This window comes from Schistocerca cancellata, chromosome 10 (genome assembly GCF_023864275.1).
Source record: "Schistocerca cancellata isolate TAMUIC-IGC-003103 chromosome 10, iqSchCanc2.1, whole genome shotgun sequence".
In the NCBI taxonomy this organism is placed as follows: domain Eukaryota; kingdom Metazoa; phylum Arthropoda; class Insecta; order Orthoptera; family Acrididae; genus Schistocerca; species Schistocerca cancellata.
The window spans coordinates 210,090,578-210,112,380 of record NC_064635.1 but is presented as its reverse complement, the minus strand read 5'-3'; the positions used below and the strand labels follow the sequence as shown (position 1 = coordinate 210,112,380).

Genomic DNA, 21,803 nt, shown 5'->3' with positions numbered 1-21,803 from the left:
TACTTGAAAACTGCTAGTCTCAACTGTTTTAACTGTTATAGTTCTAACACGAATTCCTTACAGCAGAATGGAAAAACTGGTAGAAATGGACCTCGAGGAAGATCAATTTGGATTCCGGAGAAATGCAAGAACATGTTGGGCAATAGTGACCCCAAACGCCTCTTAGAAGACAGGTTAAGGAAAGACAAACCGAGGTCTAGAGTGTGATTACGTAGGCTTTCCCGGCGCAATAACTCATGAAAGTCTCATCGGGTTTGCTGCCGGATCCTAAAATCAACTTGACTCGAGTTGATTTTAGGATCCGGCAGCAAACCCGAAGAGACTTTCAAGGTTTTGTAGACTTAGAGAAAGCTTTTGACACTGCTGACTGGAACACTTTTTGAAATTATAAAGGTAAGGCTGCTTTCAGAGTCAGAGTGCGTGTCTAAGAGTATATGTCTAACATACGATGACAAGAAGATAGAAGAAGTGGACAGTGTTAAATTCTTGGGATTACAGCTTGATAATTAATTCAACTGGGAGGAGCACACCACAGAACTGCTGAAGCGTCTTAACAAATCTCTGTTTGCAATGCGAATTTTGTCAGACATAGGGGATATAAAAATGAAAAAGCTGGCATACTATGCTTACTTTCATTCCATAATGTCATATGGGATTATTTTTTGGGGTAATTCATCAAGCCAAGCTAAAGTTTTCCGGGCACAAAAATTATATTATATTATATTATATGTGGTGTCAACTCAAGAACATCCTGCAGAAGCCTGTTTAGGGAGCTAGGGATACTAACTACAGCTTCCCAATATATTTATTCCTTAATGAAATTTGTAATTAAAAATATATCACTTTTTCAAACCAACAGCTCAATTCATGGAATCAATACTAGGAATAAGAATAATCTTCACAAGGATTTAAAGTCACTTAGTCTTGTACAAAAAGGTGTGCATTATTCAGGAACACACATTTTCAATAACTTGCCAGCAGCCATAAAAAGCTTAACAACCAATGAAATTCAGTTTAAGAGAAGCCTAAAGGATTTATTGGTGGCCAACTCCTTCTAATCCATTGATGAATTTCTTAGTAAAACCAACTGATTTGTATATAAGTACAACATAACTTCTGCACAATTTCAGTGCAGTACTGTGTTCACTGAAAATTTGTGTGTCTGTGTCTGTGTGTGTGTGTGTGTGTGTGTGTGTGTGTGGTTGTGTGTAAGTATAATCTAACTTCTGCACCATTTCAGTGCAGTAATGTGTTCATTGTAAATAAGTATTTCAGTAGTTGTATTACATGTTCATTACCTTATAAATAAATAAAAAACTTTTTTATTTTAAATTCAGTGCATTAGTATTTGCAAAATGACTCTTAGTGTTCATTAAAAAATGACGATCATTCCACTTGGGACCTGTGGAATGGTACATTAGCTTATTTGTTTTAGTTGTAAATACACTCCTGGAAATGGAAAAGAGAACACATTGACACCGGTGTGTCAGACCCACCATACTTGCTCCGGACACTGCGAGAGGGCTGTACAAGCAATGATCACACGCACGGCACAGCGGACACACCAGGAACCGCGGTGTTGGCCGTCGAATGGCGCTAGCTGCGCAGCATTTGTGCACCGCCGCCGTCAGTGTCAGCCAGTTTGCCGTGGCATACGGAGCTCCATCGCAGTCTTTAACACTGGTAGCATGCCGCGACAGCGTCGACGTGAACCGTATGTGCAGTTGGCGGACTTTGAGCGAGGGCGTATAGTGGGCATGCGGGAGGCCGGGTCGACGTACCGCCGAATTGCTCAACACGTGGGGCGTGAGGTCTCCACAGTACATCGATGTTGTCGCCAGTGGTCGGCGGAAGGTGCACGTGCCCGTCGACCTGGGACCGGACCGCAGCGACGCACGGATGCACGCCAAGACCGTAGGATCCTACGCAGTGCCGTAGGGGACCGCACCGCCACTTCCCAGCAAATTAGGGACACTGTTGCTCCTGGGGTATCGGCGAGGACCATTCGCAACCGTCTCCATGAAGCTGGGCTACGGTCCCGCACACCGTTAGGCCGTCTTCCGCTCACGCCCCAACATCGTGCAGCCCGCCTCCAGTGGTGTCGCGACAGGCGTGAATGGAGGGACGAATGGAGACGTGTCGTCTTCAGCGATGAGAGTCGCTTCTGCCTTGGTGCCAATGATGGTCGTATGCGTGTTTGGCGCCGTGCAGGTGAGCGCCACAATCAGGACTGCATACGACCGAGGCACACAGGGCCAACACCCGGCATCGTGGTGTGGGGAGCGATCTCCTACACTGGCCGTACACCACTGGTGATCGTCGAGGGGACACTGAATAGTGCACGGTACATCCAAACCGTCATCGAACCCATCGTTCTACCATTCCTAGACCGGCAAGGGAACTTGCTGTTCCAACAGGACAATGCACGTCCGCATGTATCCCGTACCACCCAACGTGCTCTAGAAGGTGTAAGTCAACTACCCTGGCCAGCAAGATCTCCGGATCTGTCCCCCATTGAGCATGTTTGGGACTGGATGAAGCGTCGCCTCACGCGGTCTGCACGTCCAGCACGAACGCTGGTCCAACTGAGGCGCCAGGTGGAAATGGCATGGCAAGCCGTTCCACAGGACTACATCCAGCATCTCTACGATCGTCTCCATGGGAGAATAGCAGCCTGCATTGCTGCGAAAGGTGGATATACACTGTACTAGTGCCGACATTGTGCATGCTCTGTTGCCTGTGTCTATGTGCCTGTGGTTCTGTCAGTGTGATCATGTGATGTATCTGACCCCAGGAATGTGTCAATAAAGTTTCCCCTTCCTAGGACAATGAATTCACGGTGTTCTTGTTTCAATTTCCAGGAGTGTATTTGTCATGTATTGTTGTTTTCCTGACATGTTCCACATCCTGGAGGACCTGCTCACTACGGATCAATTGGAATGAAAGTAAATCTAATCTAATCTAATCAGCGAGCCCGTGGGTGACGGGATGCTGAGCTGGCCTCTCAGAGCTAGCGGTACACCGTGCCGTGCCATGTCTGTTGCAGCCGGTGTCGGGGTGCTGGCCGCCGCTGCCGTCCGCTGTGAAGCTGGACTCGCTGCTGACGTGCCCCTCCCTCAGCCTCAACGTCAGCATGCCCTCCTCGCTCAGGACACGCAAGGGCTGGTGCGGCTGTCTGCAGGTGAGTGTTACTACCGTGGCCGTTCAGTAAGTAATGCAACACATTTTTTTTTTTTTTTCTGAGAGCAGGTTGGTTTTATCAGGATTGCTCACTCTTTTGGATGCAAAATCCTATTTTTCAATATAGTGTCTGTTCAGTGAGGCGGCCTTACGCCACCTTACTGGGAGGGCTCGTGTGCCCGTACGGTACCACTCTACTGGTCGACGTCCTGCCCGTCACCTACGTAACTGCCACAGTCTAACATAACAGCCGCGACACTCACTGCTGTAAAAGTTGTTGCCGTTTGACAGAAGGAGCGACACTAGCGCTCCAAGCGGCAGGTAAGGTGAACGTCAGACGCGTCGTAAGCATAATGTTTGTTTGCATCCATTTCGTACGTAATTTCCGAATTATTCGAGTTAGTTTCTTGCCTCTAAGAGTTTGTGTAGTATCAGAAGGCATATACGTTTCTAAAAATGATTCTAAAATATGCGCAAGTATGGACAAAAACCATGAATAGAGTGGCAAGCGACAACACATTCGTGAAGAAACACTTGTGACATTGGACAGAATTGCAGCTTACCACGTTGATATCAAAAGGATATAAACACGCAGATTCACATGTAAGAAGCACAGACATGTACCTCTACATGCAAAAGCGATCGACAGCTCGTTTATCGTTCTGTAGGCTTACTGTGTTTGTCATTGTCGCCTGTTGCCACAAGTACGACCCTCATCTTTATATTATTCTAAGTGGGACAAGCAACTGCCAAATAGTGGGAGACATATGCTGAAAACATTATAATGAGCTGATTACATTACATTTCACGAAAACCAAAATATTTGAATAATTTTCAAACAATCTGTTTGTAGGCACTTTCCTTGTCCCGTAATAGTTTCGCTTCTGCACATTCTGACACTTGACACCCTTTTGTAAGACACGAACAGCTGCACTTAATTTAATCACTTCATCATCAAAGCAGGTCTGTGTTGATGATTCACACGAATCTGGCACTGATACATGGAGAGTCGAACTGGCTGCTACTGTGTCATAGGACTGTTTTACAGCTTTAGATTGACTGTCGAATCTTTGTGGCAGTTTCTTCTTCATCGCCAGTTGAGGGGGCTTATTTGGAATGTCAAACATTGTGGGTACTGCATTCCAAACGAGTTTGTTATTGTTCGCGTTCATGAACTGGTTTTGTTCGAAATGTAGCGAACAAAACCTAATATTATTATACAGGTAAACTGGGTCTTTCTTCATAAGGTCTTCTCGTCTGCTATTAACTAGCCATTTTCTGCTCCTAAAACGAAACATTCATCATTTATACACATATAGTTTGCGAGTGAATCCTGACGATACAGTTTAGTAACATGATGGTATATACCTCCCAGGATCCTTAGGAAACCTAAAAAAAGACAGCTGTGGTGTCTTTTTCCTGTTGTTGCTGCAATTTATTGCGCTACAAACGCTCCCGATGGTAAAAACCATTGTATAAATCAAAATAAACAATCACTATTCGCTTTTACGATCGCGCCGAACTCACAGTTCAACCTACCGGCCGCTTGGGGCGCTGCTGGCGCTGTAGGCAACAAAATAGAGGCGAAGTGTCGCGACTGTTATGTTAGACTGTGGTACTGCTTCCCGCGGACTCCGCCCTCCATTGGGCCAAACCTTCCGTTACGCGGCGAGGAACCCAGCGGGCACTCAGTGCGCCAGCACTGCCGAGGAAGACCGCGAGGTGTTCGCGATCCGTCGGTCACGAGCTGTAGCTGTAGCTGCGTGCGGGGGACCGGTTCGCTGGAGATCGGACACGTCTGCGCGACCTCCTCGCGGCGGTACAGACGCCTCGCCTAATGACTCACCGTGCTTTCGTTCAGTGCCAGTCCTCCTAGACATTCTGCGAGCGCCTACCAACATCTGCGATGCTCTGGTTTTCCGCCAAAACAAACTCGACGACAGATCTCTGCTCGGAACGCCGGAACTTCGTGAAACTATAGCGGTAATATTCCACGATGTCTGGCAACAATTCCCGCACTTTTTCAGGCGAAATTGGCCAAGAAAATATGTATTGCATTACTACTCGAATGCCCTCGTATTTTTAATTAATGTACAACCGTGGGCCATTTGCATTTCAATCTAATGGCGAAATCGAACTCTTTCCCCAAAACATGGATAAATTCATCTTCTTATAAGGAAGGAAAAACATAAGAAGGTAGACAGAGATGATCGTTTGACCCTTATCTGTGATTTTGTGTCAGTTTGTAAAAGCAAATATTAATTGTGCGACTGGCCGATTTCGACGTTTATGTTGTTTTCGAGCACTTATACGGGCAGCTTCCCACCCCAAGAACAATAGAGTTCCCTGAGCATCTACCAGTTTCTGCGCCCTCTTTGTAAAGATCATTAATTGGATGAGAGTGACTTCTTCTGCCGTAAGTCATTGGCCGGCATTGCCGATGGTTTTTAAGAAGTGGCGGGTTCGAACCCGAGAACGAGGATGTTTTGATTAGTAATCAAAGACTCTTCACCTAGACCACGGCTAACGTGTTCTGATGTAAAGAAACGTTTACAGTCATTATAATTTTTTTAACAATCTAGTATCTTACTATTTGTACCATTATATAGTTAAACTGGTTACTGTTCAATAATGGCTTGTATATGATAAAAAAAAGGTGGTAGCGTCAGAGAATGGTAATGGGTAATCAATGAATTTATGGCTCGAATCTCGCTATGATCTCTTTTTCGTTCAGTTCCAATAACTAAATCATTGAAATACAACATTCACAAGATATATGCTAATTAACACAAATATGATCATAATTTTTTATGAAAAATGCATATTTTCTTGTTTACAATTATATATTGCAAATATAAACGATTAATTTTATACAAGGTTCTTAATAAAGACTGTTTAAATTTAAAAAGCGTCACAAATTTGTCAACAATCTTTTAGTAAAATATCGTTAATTAAGAATTTGTATTTCCAATAAGCTTTAATTTTGTGTGCGATATATAATTATAAACCCTATGCGTAGTTTTCATAAAAATTGGTGATTAGATATGTGTTAATCAGCATGTATTTGATGAATTTCATATGTAAATGATGTAGGTATTCTAACTGGACGAAAAAAATAAAACGAAAAAAAGACCATAACGAGATTCGAACCAACGATCCATTCATTACCCAGTTACCATTCTGTCACGCTATCGTCTTTTTCGTGAAGAATCGCCTTGTTTTCAGAGGGGAGAAGTTCTTCAGAAATCTTCAAAGTCTATTTTCTCGAGAATTTGAGAGTTGCATCGAACTGCTTTGTATGGCTGATATTTGCATTCTCAACGTCATTTACCATAAATAAAAAAAATGAAGAAGTGTTAATGTGGTAGTGAGTAGAAGTGGAGGTAAACAGGTGAGGTTTTCGTTGGGCGGGGTACCTTACAGCCGCCAGCGTGAAGTTGGAGAACGCCTGCCTACCTGCGGAGAATGGAAAGCAGGCGCGGATGTGGGTTAGTTAGTGCTCGGCCCCCCACTCCAGGGGTCGCGGGTTCGCGGCCCTGTCCGGCCTTGGCATTCCTTTCCCCTTCCGCGCAGAGGCGACGTTCGCGGAGAAACCAACACACCTGCCTAGAGATGCCTGCAAGCTGGGCGTAAATAGCCGTTCAGGAAAGTACAGTCTCTCAAGGTGCTGCAGGTCTTCTTTCAGCTCGTATATTTCCTTGCTGGCGTTGTATCAGTCTTTACGTATACTCTCCAAACCACTATGAGACTACTTCCCGTTCCACTGACGTATAGAGGACGGGAAAAAAGATGGCGTGAACTCGTTTGAGCGCGATACAGTCAGTCTACTCCTGTCCTCACGATCCCTAAAGGAGCGATACATAGATTGTTTTAGTATATTTCTCTGTTCATCATTCAAAGCTGCTTCTTGCAATTTTGACCAACTACGATTCCATCAGGAACTGTTCTGTGCAGCGACCGTAGACTGTAAGCAACGAGAGGCAGCGATCGTGTGAGACCCAACTCGCTTTATTTGTTCATGAGACCCAGAAAATATTAGATACAGGCTCCCAGGTAGATGCTATTTTCCTTGACTTCCGGAAGGCGTTCGATACAGTTCCGCACTGTCGCCTGATAAACAAAGTAAGAGCCTACGGAATATCAGACCAGCTGTGTGGCTTGATTGAAGAGTTTTTAGCAAACAGAACACAGCATCTTGTTATCAACGGAGAGACGTCTACAGACGTTAAAGTAACCTCTGGCGTGCCACAGGGGAGTGTTATGGGACCATTGCTTTTCACAATATATATAAATGACCTAGTAGATAGTGTCGGAAGTTCCATGCGGCTTTTCGCGGATGATGCTGTAGTATACAGAGAAGTTGCAGCATTAGAAAATTGTAGCGAAATGCAGGAAGATCTGCAGCGGATTGGCACTTGGTGCAGGGAGTGGCAACTGACCCTTAACATAGACAAATATAATGTATTGCGAATACATAGAAAGAAGGATCCTTTATTGTATGATTATATGATAGCGGAACAAACATTGGTAGCAGTTACTTCTGTAAAATATCTGGGAGTATGCGTGCGGAACGATTTGAAGTGGAATGATCATATAAAATTAATTGTTGGTAAGGCGGGTACCAGGCTGAGATTCATTGGGAGAGTCCTTAGAAAATGTAGTCCATCAACAAAGGAGGTGGCTTACAAAACACTCGTTCGACCTATACTTGAGTATTGGTCATCAGTGTGGGATCCGTGCCAGATCGGGTTGACGGAGGAGATAGAGAAGATTCAAAGAAGAGCGGCGCGTTTCGTCACAGGGTTATTTGGTAACCGTGATAGCGTTACGGGGATATTTAGCAAACTCAAGTGGCAGACTCTGCAAGAGAAGCGCTCTGCATCGCGGTGTATCTTGCTCGCCAGGTTTCGAGAGGGTGCGTTTCTGGATGAGGTATCGAATATATTGCTTCCCCCTACTTATACCTCCCGAGGAGATCACGAATGTAAAATTAGAGAGATTAGAGCGCGCACAGAGGCTTTCAGACAGTCGTTCTTCCCGCGAACCATACGCGACTGGAACAGGAAAGGGAGGTAATGACAGTGGCACGTAAAGTGCCCTCCGCCACACACCGTTGGGTAGCTTGCGGAGTATAAATGTAGATGTAGGCACACAACAGTTAGTCGCAATCCGGTTAGCTTTTATTATTCTGACAAACGTAGATTTATGCTATAAACAGCCATCTTCAGTGCATTTTCGTTATATTATTATAGACTCGCAGCAGTCCGTCTCACTGTATGTTCTTACAGGTGTACAGATGGCTATTTATAGCCGAAATTTAGATTTGCAAGAACGATAAAAGCTGACGAATTGCGATTGGCTGCAGTGTGCTTCTCCTTCCTTCTTGAAATTAGGCTTTGGTGCAATACTTTGCGCCTATACTGGAGAGCTTGCCGGTCCAGTTTCTTCAGCATCTCCGTGACACCCACACGCAGGAACACCCACCTGCAGGACCGAACAAATCTGTGAGCATTCCTGCTGATATATTTCGTGTAAAAACTTCCTGGCAGATTAAAACTGTGTGCCCGACCGAGACTCGAACTCGGGACCTTTGCCTTTCGCTGGCAAGTGCTTTACCATCTGAGCTACCGAAGCATGACTCACGCCCGGTACTCACAGCTTTACTTCTGCCAGTATCTCGTCTCCTACCTTCCAAACTTTACAGAAGCTCTCCTGCGAACCTTGCAGAACTAGCACTCCTGAAAGAAAGGATATAGCGGAGACATGGCTTAGCCATGACTGAAAATCTCATTCTGGAAACATCCCCCAGGCTGGCTAAGCCATGTCTCCGCTATTTCCTTTCTTTCAGGAGTGCTAGTTCTGCAAGGTTCGCAGGAGAGCTTCTGTAAAGTTTGGAAGGTAGGAGACGAGATACTGGCAGAAGTAAAGCTGTGAGTACCGGGCGTGAGTCGTGCTTCGGTAGCTCAGATGGTAGAGCACTTGCCCGCGAAAGGCAAAGGTCCCGAGTTCGAGTCTCGGTCGGGCACACAGTTTTAATCTGCCAGGAAGTTTCATATCAGCGCACACTCCGCTGCAGAGTGAAAATCTCATTCTGGAAATATTTCGTATACATTCGATATGCCCTGTTAGCGTTATTTAATACGGCTGCCACATACTCGAGCAGTATTCTAGGACTGGTCGCACGAGTGATTTGTAAGCAATCTCCTTTGCAGGTTGAGTCCGTGTCTGCCAGCTGCTTTGGCCACGTCTTACCTTACACAGAGAGCTGACAAAACTCCTGGGGTTCCTCCTGGTATCGTGACGGACCTCATTTTGCCCGCCGTGGTGCAGCGACTCGAGGAGTCGTTCGAGTCCTCTGCAGAAATATTGAGCCACAACGCGCTGCAGCTGTCCACAGTCGCGACAGTGTTGCCAGTGCACGAACTGATCCCTCGGTTACGTTCCGTAAAAGTTGGACGGGATTCGTGTAGAGCGAGCTGGAGCTGGTTGGTCAAATCATTCCCTCGAAATGGCCAGAATATTCTTCAAACCAATCGCGAACAGTTGTGGCCGGGTTACATGGCGTGTAGTCATCCATAAAAATTGCATCTTTCTTTGGCAGCATGACGTCCGCGAATGGCTGCAAATGGTCTCCCGGTATTGTAACATAACCATTTCTAGTCGACATAAAAGTTTTCTGGGTTTGGTACCGCGTCATAATGTAAAAACTACTGCTGCTATAGAAAAGCCAACGTTTCGGCCACGATTGCAGCGGCCTTCTTCTGGGTCTGATGGTGCGTTCTAGCTATGCAGTGTCCTTTATATTTTGTTGTTAGTGTTCACTGCGCATGCCATTACGTCATAATTTTAAAAAGGTAGTTGGTTTATTGGTCACTTAAGGAAGAAGGAGAGGGAACTTTATTTTAATAGGTTACTGCGGTGGAGGGAGAACGTGACCTCTGTTGCCCATTGGCTCTTGTGTTATGTGCCATGATTGGTGGCCACCGTCGAATGAGAAGTTGCTGTGTGTTTACCAGCTGCTGGACGTCGGCCGCGCGGCGGCAGTTACTCGCCGGTAGTGCTCGTGCCTCGTGTTGACAGTGCGGTCTGTTGGGCTCTAATTGCTGGCAGCCGAGATGGGGCAAGCCCGAGTCCATCCTCCCTGTTCATGTTGTTAGGGTGTTTGAGAATTTCGATGGCCTCTCTGATTTTGCGTTTCGTCATAGTTGGCTGCTCGGCCAACACACAGGCTTCGCTGAATTTTATTTCTTTTCCGCAGTCATGGTGATGTTCTGCCACTGCGGATGTATTGTGTTGCCCTAGACGAATGTAACGCTCGTGCTCCCGAATGCGCGTTGCTATTGGTCTACCAGTCTCGCCGATGTCTGGACACTGCATAGCTAGAACGGACCATTAGACCCAGAAGAAGGCCGCTGCAATCGTGGCCGAAACGTTGGCTTCTCTATAGCAGCAGTAGTTTTTACATTATGACGCGGTACCAAACCCAGAAAACTTTTAAGTCGGCCAGAATATTCTTCAAACCAGTCGCGAACAGTTGTGGCCGGGTTACATGGCGTGTAGTCATCCATAAAAATTGCATCTTTCTTTTGCAGCATGACGTCCGCGAATGGCTGCAAATGGTCTCCCGGTATTGTAACATAACCATTTCTAGTCAACGATCGATTCAGCTGGACCGCAGACCCAGCCCACAGCGTTATGCAGCCGTCACCAGCTCGCACAGTGCCTTGTTGACAACTCGGGTCCGCGCCTATTATCAGCTCTTACCCAGTGAAATGGGGACCCGTGTCACCGGGCGCCGGCTTTCCAGACGGCACGATCACGAGCCCGGCAGAGGCGCTGCAGGCGGCACCGTAATGTTAGCGGAGGCACTCGCGTCGACCGTCTGCTGCTGCTGCTGCCACAGGCCCAGGCCGTTCACTCCAAATTTCGCCTCACTGTCCCGACGAATACGTTCGTCGTACATCCCTCCCAGTGTTGCTTGTCAGTTAGCACTGACAGCTCCAGGCAAAAGCCGCTGTTCCCAGTCGTTAAGTAGAGGCCGTCGCGAGCTGCAGCGTCCGTAGTGAGAGGTAATCACTCAAATCTGGTTTTCTCGGTAAGGAGTTCAAAATATTTTGCTGCGCATTTTATACTGGTATCCCTATAAGATTCAGAATGCGCAGCCGAAAGAAGCCCCGAGAAAGATTACAGCGCCGTGGCTTTGCCTTCGAATTTGCCACGCACGTAAATGGATGACATGCGGCCAGGGAATATTCTTTTACACTGCACGCAACTGCCTGCCGTATGTTGCGCGGGAGCGTCCTGTGCGCTCACCTTACCTGACTGTGCGGTGTTCTTTCTCGAGCCCCTCCATTCCCGGTCCGTGTTTCTTCGAGGAGATGACACGTTGCGGGCCTTATAACGATATGTTTACGTAATGTGTATACATAAACATACAGTTATAAATTTCCCCGTTCGTAGTCTCTAATTATAACAATATGTTACTTTTGTGCTGTAACATATAGCTATAATCAGCGGTGGAAACATATTTGCGAACGCCGACTGTGTGCGGCTGTCTCTTGTTGGATCGTCTGATCAGTCGGAAGTTGCATTGCAGAGGAGAGTAAATGCCTATTCAAAATATAATTATTTTGGATAGCTCAACATGAATTTCCTAAGGGACCGTAGTTTATCGTGCATTTACCAGTAGAATATGGCGCGGAGAAAATATTTCGCCGCATGCAACTTCCGTCCGAACTCGACGAAAGAATTCGTGACTGTGAACTCTCTATTTGGCAGAAACATAAAGAAAATTAAATAACTTCATGAAGGAGTGAGACATAGATTCTATATTAAATAAATAGTCCATACACCAGTTCCATTTAACTCTGAATTTATGGCAATTAATAGACGAACTTACACTGCAATGAAGGATTTAACATGGATGCCGTTTTGACTGGCACTTCTCTTAATGGAAACAATTCCTTGGACGTTTTCACATACACGTCGCACAATAAATCTACTGCTAGGCACTTTTAGTATTACACATTTACTTTACACTAGAACAATATTAATTTTGACAATAATAATACGGCGGCAAGACATGCGCGTCCGACACAAGTTACAGGAGACAAGAGAAGAATGAGTAACTGTTCATCGAGAATATCTCGTACCTCAAAAAAAAAAAAAAAAAAAAAATGTGTAAAAGTGTTCTTCTTCTGTCCGTTTTTCGCGCCGCGGTTTTCAAAGTCAATAACTCACTGCATCTCTGACGGCGCTTCGACAATAAACAAGTTACGTCACAGGTCGTTCACCTTTTACATTCTCGCAACATTATTTGCTAACTGTAGCTGTTGCCGAGCGACTGCTCGATTAGTGAATGATTTAAAATGATAAGGCAATCACATAATGTTACAGACTGTTAGGTGTACAGTGACATCTTCACGTTATGAGGACCTCCTTTTGCAACACGTGATTCCGGCTTTGCATGTCCACAGTATTTTTTCCATAGAAGATGGGGCGATAGTACAGGGTTATTACAAATGATTGAAGCGACTTCACAGCTCTACAATAACTTTATTATTTGAGATATTTTCACAATGCTTGGAACACACATACAAAAACTCAAAAAGTTTTTTTAGGCATTCACAAATGATCGATATGTGCCCCTTTAGTGATTCGGCAGACATCAAGCCGATAATCAAGTTCCTCCCACACTCGGCGCAGCATGTCCCCATCAACGAGTTCGAAAGCATCGTTGATGCGAGCTCACAATTGTGGCACGTTTCTTGGTAGAGGAGGTTTAAACACTGAATCTTTCACATAACCCCACAGAAAGAAATCGCATGGAGTTAAGTCGGGAGAGCGTGGAGGCCATGACATGAATTGCTGATTATGATCTCCACCACGACCGATCCATCGGTTTTCCAATCTCCTCTTTAAGAAATGCCGAACATCATGATGGAAGTGCGGTGCAGCACCATCCTGTTGAAAGATGAAGTCGGCGCTGTCGGTCTCCAGTTCTGGCATGAGCCAATTTTCCGCGGGCTACGCGCGAAACTTGCCCGCACGCGTTCAACCATTTCTTCGCTCACTGCAGGCCGACCCGTTGATTTCCCCTTACAGAGGCATCCAGAAGCTTTAAACTGAGCATACCATCGGCGAATGGGGTTAGCAGTTGGTGGATCTTTGTTGAACTTCGTCCTGAAGTGTCGTTGCACTGTTATGACTGACTGATGTGAGTGCATTTCAAGCACGACATACGCTTTCTCGGCTCCTCTCGCCATTTTGTCTCACTGCGCTCTCGAGCGCTCTGGCGGCAGAAACCTGAAGTGCGGCTTCAGCCGAACAAAACTTTATGAGTTTTTCTACGTATCTGTAGTGTGTCGTGACCATATGTCAATGAATGGAGCTACAGTGAATTTATGAAATCGCTTCAATCATTTGTAATAGCCCTGTACATGTCGCTTGCCAGGTGAAAGATTTGCTTCGAGAACCCTCCAGTAACGACCGCATAATCTCTAGGCAATTTCAAGGTGTGTGGCCTTCCAGATCACCCGACCTAAATCCCTGTTACTTCTGGTTGTGAGGATATCTGTAAGACCGTGTCTGTCAGGGGTGTATCCGGACTCTTCCTTATCTGAAGGATAGTGTACGACGACATATCGATCTGATTACACTGGATATGTTGCGAGCGACTGTCGACCGAGCTGTGTTGTGGATGCAGCGTGTTGCTGAGTCGGGAGATGACGCTGAACACATGTTGTAACTTTTGACCACGTCCTAATAAACGTGCCAGAACCACCGTTATCTTGTTTTTAGTCGTTCCTCCCCTTTTCCTGTATCCACACCACATTCAGCTTACAGCGTCATGTTTCCACCTGGTTGTGGAAAGTGGAACTGTAATTTTTTTCAGCATACTCAGCAGGCACATCGATTAATGGTTAATGGGTACCTACGATGTTTCAGCAGCCTGCCTTGTATACAACTAGCACTGCAACTCTCGGATCACCATCTGCTTGGTTATGACCAACTAGTATTTTATATCCTGTATTCAAAACGCTTATTCCTCCATGATTTTTGTGGTGTCACCGCCAGACACCACACTTTATAGGTGGTAGCCTTTAAATCGGCCGCGGTCCGTTAGTATACGTCGGACCCGCGTGTCGCCACTATCAGTGATTGCAGACCGAGCGTCGCCACGCGTCAGGTCTAGAGAGACTTCCTAGCACTCGCCGCAGTTGTACAGCTGACTTTGCTAGCGATGGTTCACTGACAAAATACGCTCTCATTTGCCGAGACGATAGTTAGCATAGCCTTCAGCTACGTCATTTGCTACGACCTAGCAAGGCGCCAGTACCAGTTACTATTGATGCTGTAAAACATGTACCGTCAAGACCGACGTTCACAATTTATTGACTAAAGTTAAGTATTCCACCAGCTACGTCCGTTTTTTCTAAATTCTAATTTCCTTGTCCTGTTCTAGACCTCACACCAGCCTGCGTGAGCTAAAACGCGTGCCTTTCGGCTTCCTCTTGTAACCCGGTGTTGACTCTCCTGCCAACCCACACCAATTTTCACACCTGTTTCTAGCTCCTTTTTTAAATATAGGCATAATTTTGGTATGCAACCGTGATGTTGGAATACGGCTTCTGTTCCAACATTTATAAATTAGATTCAGAAATCTTTGATTTAGTTTTAGGCCCCGTTATCATTCTAATTCTGTATTTATTCCATCTTCTCGTGTAGGCTCCCTGTTCCTCATTTCTTTTAAAACTGTCTCTAACTCCTCGAAGGTCTAATGGCCCTATATTCATATATAGAGGCACATAGTTTTGCTCTTCTTTTTACAGGGAGGTATTAGGCCACAAAAATCTATATTTGTTTTTCTACGATTGCATTTATATTTGCTATATCTCTTTCTTCACTATCTACACGCTTAAGCACCTTATAAGACTTCGCAATATTCTCTCAGAAAGTACGAGGGACGTTCAATAAATAATGCAGCACAGTTTTCTTCTGAATGCAGGTTGGTTTTATTGGCGATTCCAATAGACCGTGTCATTCCCCACTCTTTTGGCTACATAACCTTACTTATCAACGAAGTCTCCGTTTACTGCGATGGCCTTACTCCACAAAGGTCAACATAATTCTGTGTGGGCACATAAACATCAACACTAACATCATAAATGAATCCACCAGCACCTTCATAAACACCCTTTAAAGTTTTGGCATGTCTCTATTGGTCAATAGTGCAACAAGGGTTACCACAACGACTTCATCAGTAATTGACCATGTGGCCACAAATAATGACAGGGAAAAATGTGATGTAGCTGTAAAAGATCTCGGACTATCAGACCATCTCTGTCAAATAACAACAGTAAAGTCAGAGCATCGAATCATTCCCTAAACTACGAGCCTATAAACGACATCTATCAGAAATCAAAATAAAAGATTTTTCATAAGAACTAGAAAAACAAAGCTGGGATGAAGTGTATAAGGAAACCAATGTGAATATGAAATTTTCTATATTCTCCACATTGTTTAAGCTGAACTTTGAAAAGGCATTTCCAAAAGTATGCGTGTCTGTATCAACATCTCACAAAAAGAGATGGATAACAGCAGGTATTAAGAATTCCTCCCAAACACTTAAACACCTCAGTTCCATGAAAAAGGTTCGCAATGATCCGGAATTCTTAAATTTCTATCATAGATACAAAAAGATCTATAGGAAGGTGCTGATTGCTGCAAAAAAGTCATTTAATGACAAAATAATATATAATGCAGAGAATAAACGCAAAGCAGTCTGGGATCTTATAAAAAAGGAAACGGGGAGAGGTAAACAAACGCAGAATAAGATACTGTTAAGGGAGGGGGATAAAGTAATAAATGATCCACAAAATGCACTCCGTCTTCAGGCCACAAGTGGCCCACCGGGACCATCCGACCGCCGTGTCATCCTCAGGTGAGGATGCGGATAGGAGGGGCGTGTGGTCAGCACACCGCTCTCCCGATCGTTATGATGGTTTTCTTTGACCGGAGTCGCTACTATTCGGTCGAGTAGCTCCTCAATTGGCATCACGAGGCTGAGTGCACCCCGAAAAATGGCAACAGCGCATGGCGGCCGGATGGTCACCCATCCAAGCGCCGGCCACGCCCGACAGTGCTTAACTTCGGTGATCTCACGGGAACCGGTGTATCCACTGCGGCAAGGCCGTTGCCTTAATAAATGATCCACAGCACTTAGAAAACTATGTAAACGAGAATTTTTCAAGTATTGCAGAGAAGTTACAGCAAAAATTCCCCCAAACAAATATAACGCCTGTAAATAATCTTGCACTAAATACAAGGATGTTACTTCCAATCACAGATCATGGAGTCAGTAAAACAATTCAAAAAGTAAAAAATAAAAAGTCTATAGGCTTAGATGAAGTACCAATGTGTGTACTGAAACAGAGCACAGGGATTATACAAGGCCCCTTAACGAATGAGTGGTCTTTTGCCATAATGAACGAAGTGACATTTAGTTTAGTTTTGAGAAATGAAGGACTGAAGTTATGAGTTTACAGCAACTTATTTATTCAAAAATATTTATGAATATATATGTGGTCTGGTGCATAATGGGTATGAAAAACTTTTACAAGCATTTTGAGCCTTGCAGCACATTATTTAATTACAGTTTGAAACTTAAAACTACAGAGAAACAATGTAAAATATCCATGTACGTCAGGTTATTTTGTCGTCACATCACATTAATGCACTTCAGTACGAAATATAAAGTAAAGTTATCTTGTTTTTGTATTATATTCATATATGGATCTATTTGGTAACTGAGACACACAGATATAATTTCAGCATTTATGTAATACAGCATTACTAAGTAATTTTTGGAATCAGGAGAGAACATTGGAATATACTTAAGGCGATGGTTATGCTTCCCCATTACTCATCTTCTTCCTTACTGTCACTGCTCATTCCTGATACTTCAGCCATTTTGAGACTCTTATAGCATTCATGGTATACTGGGGGTACGTACTTTAGAAGGCTCTGAATACCTTTCAGTTTCTCAAGGCATAGAGTGCGCCCTAATTGATACAGTGTAGATAGTGTAATTTGACTGAGAGAACAGTGGCGAGCTTTTAAGCGTTAATTTAAATTCACTGAAGAGTATTCTTCCATGTCATTATGACTGTATTTGTACTCCATTATCCCCGGCTTCTCTTTTGAAAATCTCATTTCCTTAATCCTAAGCCACTCAATCTTTTCTGCAGAAAGATTTACTTTTCTGTTAGTCATTGCTTTTTCGAGTAGCATAGTACTCCTCAGGGAGTCACACCTAGTGATACGTGGCTGGCGACCACGGGGCCCCGAGCTGAGTCCTGGCATTGCTTCCACTCACTTATGCCGGGCTCCTCACTTTTATCTTCCCTACCTGGCCACCCTCGGCCAGCTCTTGTTCTTTTCCGACCCTGACGCTATTAGGTTTCGAGGGCTAGGGGTCTTTCGTTTTCCAACCTACACTTCTCATGCAGCGTCTGACCCGGAGCGGGCGGCTGCAAAAGGCGTCTGTATCCCATGTTAGGGGCGGCCTCCAGAACTGCGGAAGGCAACGGGAATACCACCGCAGATTATCTCCCCTGCATAATGCAGTCTCCATTTTATGCACAAAAAATGGCTTCCTCTCATGTTAAATCAGTGTCCGGAGGTAATATAGTCCCCCATTCGGATCTCCGGGGGGGACAACTTGAAACGAGAATTGGTACCTGGAATGTCAGAACTCTGCTACAAGCAGGAAAACTAGAAAACCTTAAAAGAGAGATGGAAAAGAATCATATGGACCTCGTAGGAGTTGCTGAGGTAAGATGGAATGGACATGGAGTGTTGCAGTCATATGAATATGTATTCTACGACTCAGGAGGAGAAGTAAAAGGAATTAATGGAGTAGGAATGATTATGACAAAGGAATTGGCTAAATGTGTGGAATATGTAGACTATGCAAATGACCGGGTTATTGGTGTAAGGCTGAAAGGAGCACAAAAAGATTTACTGATTGTCCAGGTGTATATGCCAACTTCAGAACATGATGACCAAATTGTAGAGGAAACGTACAATGTAATAGAGAGAATAATGGACGAAAATAAAAAAATGCTGCAAAGTAGTAATGGGAGACTGGAACGCCATTGTGGGAGAAGGGAAAGAGGGAAACATAGTAGGCAGTCATGGTCTTGGAAAGAGAAATGACAGAGGTGAATGGTTAATTGACTTCAGGGAAAGGCAGCTGATAGCGGCAAACACATGGTTCAAGAACCATAAGAGGAGGCTCTACACTTGGAAATCACCAGGGGATAAATACAGAAACCAAATCGATTTTATACTGGTAGAAGAAAGATATAAGAATGGAATCAAGAAGGTGCACACATTACCAGGTGCAGATATTAATAGTGACCACAACTTACTTATGGCAGAAATAGAAATAAGAATGAATCATAATCAACATCATCATCATCATAATTTAAGACTGATTATGCCTTTCAGCGTTCAGTCTGGAGCATAGCCCCCCTTATACAGTTCCTCCATGATCCCCTATTCAGTGCTAACATTGGTGCCTCTTCTGATGTTAAACCTATTACTTCAAAATCATTCTTAACCGAATCCAGGTACCTTCTCCTCGGTCTGCCCCGACTCCTCCTACCCTCTACTGCTGAATCCATGAGTCTCTTGGGTAACCTTGCTTCTCCCATGCGTGTAACATGACCCCACCATCTAAGCCTGTTCGCCCTGACTGCTACATCTATAGAGTTCATTCCCAGTTTTTCTTTGATTTCCTCATTGTGGACACCCTCCTGCCATTGTTCCCATCTACTAGTACCTGCAATCATCCTAGCTACTTTCATATACGTAACCTCAACCTTGTTGATAAGGTAACCTGAATCCACCCAGCTTTCGCTCCCATACAACAAAGTTGGTCGAAAGATTGAACGGTGCACAGATAACTTAGTCTTGGTACTGACTTCCTTCTTGCAGAAGAGAGTAGATCGTAGCTGAGCGCTCACTGCATTAGCTTTGCTACACCTCGCTTCCAGTTCTTTCCCTATGTTGCCATCCTGTGAGAATATGCATCCTAAGTACTTGAAACCGTCCACCTGTTCTAACTTTGTTCCTCCTATTAGGCACTCAATCCGTTTATATTTCTTTCCCACTGACATTACTTTCGTTTTGGAGATACCATAGTCCTTACATTTCTGATCTAGCTCTGAAATATTACTTTGCAAACTTTCAATCGAATCTGCCATCACAACTAAGTCATCCGCATATGCAAGACTGCTTATTTTGTGTTCACATATCTTAATCTCACCCAGCCAGTCTATTGTTTTCAACATGTGATCCATAAATAATATGAACAACAGTGGTGAAAGGTTGCAGCCTTGTCTTACCCCTGAAACTACTCTGAAACATGAACTCAAATTACCGTCAACTCTAACTGCTGCCTGACTATCCATGTAAAGACCTTTAATTGCTTGCAATAGTTTGCCTCCTATTCCATAATCTTGTAGAACAGACAATAACTTCCTCCTAGGAACCCGGTCATATGCCTTTTCTAGATCTATAAAGCATTGGTACAATTCCCTATTCCACTCATAACACTTCTCCATTATTTGCCGTAAGCTAAAGATCTGGTCCTGACAACTTCTAAAAGGCCTAAACCCACACTGATTTTCATCCAATTGGTCCTCAACTAATACTCGCACTTTCCTTTCAGCAATACCTGAGAAGATTTTACGCACAACGCTGATTAAAGAGATACCTCTGTAGTTGTTACAATCTTTTCTGTTTCCATGTTTAAAGATTGGTGTGATTACTGCTTTTGTCCAGTCTGATGGAACCTGTCCCGACTCCCAGGCCATTTCAATTATCCTGTGTAGCCATTTAAGACCTGACATTCCAGTGTATTTGATGAGTTCTGACTTAATTTCATCCACCCCAGCCGCTTTATTGCACTGCAATCTATTGACCATTTTTTCCACTTCCTCAAATGTGATCCTATTTCCATCATCATTCCTATCCCATTCTACCTCGAAATCTGAAACATTACTGATCGCATTTTCACCTGCATTGAGCAACTCTTCAAAATATTCCCTCCATCTGCCCAAGGCATCCACATGATTCACCAGCAGTTTTCCTGACCTGTCCAAAATACTTGTCATTTCCTTCTTACCTCCCTTTCGAAGACTGCTAATTACACTCCAGAATGGTTTTCCAGCAGCTTGACCCATAGTCTCCAACCTGTTTCCAAAGTCTTCCCACGATTTCTTCTTGGATGCTGCAATTATCTGTTTGGCTTTGTTTCTTTCTTCAACATAACTTTCTCTGTCTACCTGGGTTCTGGTATGTAGCCATTTTTGATACGCCTTCTTTTTCCTTTTACAGGCTGCCTTGACTGTATCATTCCACCAAGCTGTTTGCTTCATCCTTCTTTTACACACTACTGTTCCAAGACATTCTTTAGCCACTTCTAGTACTGTGTCCCTGTACCTTGTCCATTCCTTTTCCAATGACTGTAATTGACTACATTCAACTAACTGGTACCTTTCTGAGATCGCTGTTATGTACTTGTGCCTGATTTCCTTATCCTGAAGTTTCTCCACTCTTATCCTCCTACATATGGACCTGACCTCCTGCACTTTCGGCCTCACAATCCCAATTTCACTGCAGATTAAATAATGATCAGTGTCATCAAAGAATCCCCTGAATACACGTGTGTCCCTCACAGCCTTCCTGAATTCCTGATCTGTTATTATATAGTCAATGACAGATCTGGTTCCCCTGCCTTCCCAAGTATACCGGTGAATGTTCTTATGTTTAAAAAAGGAGTTTGTGATTACTAAGCCCATACTGGCACAGAAATCCAAGAGTTGTTTCCCGTTCCTGTTGGCCTCCATATCCTCTACAAATTTACCCATAACCTTTTCATACCCTTCTGTTCGATTTCCAATCCTGGCGTTAAAATCACCCATGAACAGAACACTATCCTTGTCCTTTACTCTAACGACTTCATCACTGAGTGCCTCATAAAAACTATCCATCTTGTCTTGATCTGTCCCTTCACAATGCGAATATACTGACACAGTCCTAATTTTCTTGCTAGACACTGTCAGATCCATCCACATCAGTCGTTCGTTTACATACCTTATTGCAACTAAGCTGGGTTCAATTTCTTTCCTGATGTAAAGCCCTACACCCCATTGTGCTATTCCTGCTTTGACTCCTGACAGGTAGACCTTGTATTCTCCCACTTCCTCTTCTTTCTCACCCCTTACCCGAATGTCACTAACAGCTAAAACGTCCAGCCCCATCTTACTTGCAGCCTCTGCCAGCTCTACCTTCTTCCCAGAGTAGCCCCCATTGATATTAATAGCTCCCCATCTCATTACCATTTGCTTGCCAAGTCGTATCTTAGGAGTCCCTGGTTTGTCAGTTAGAGGTGGGACTCCGTCACCTCCAAAGGTCCGAGGCATTTTGCTCTGATTGTTGCCAGCATCATATTTAAAGTACCAGGGAAGCAGGTTGCTAGCCTTACTTGCCCCGAGTCCCATTGGGTTTTACCCCTAACGGCTGAGGGACTAACCGGTGGATTTGGTAGTCTT

The 21,803-nt window shown here is 44.4% G+C and overlaps 1 protein-coding gene and 1 pseudogene across 1 annotated transcript in view; one reads left to right on the top strand and one right to left on the bottom strand.

The window, feature by feature from the left end:
- LOC126106643 (disheveled-associated activator of morphogenesis 1) overlaps window positions 1–21,803 on the top strand; it is a 440,404-nt gene that overhangs the window by 273,888 nt on the left and 144,713 nt on the right. Inside the window, exon 2 of the mRNA XM_049912999.1 lies at window positions 3,047–3,181. Within this exon, the coding sequence (XP_049768956.1) occupies window positions 3,047–3,181 (135 nt within the window). The remainder of the gene's footprint in view (window positions 1–3,046; window positions 3,182–21,803) is intronic.
- On the bottom strand, window positions 16,264–16,380 carry LOC126107123 (5S ribosomal RNA; annotated as a pseudogene).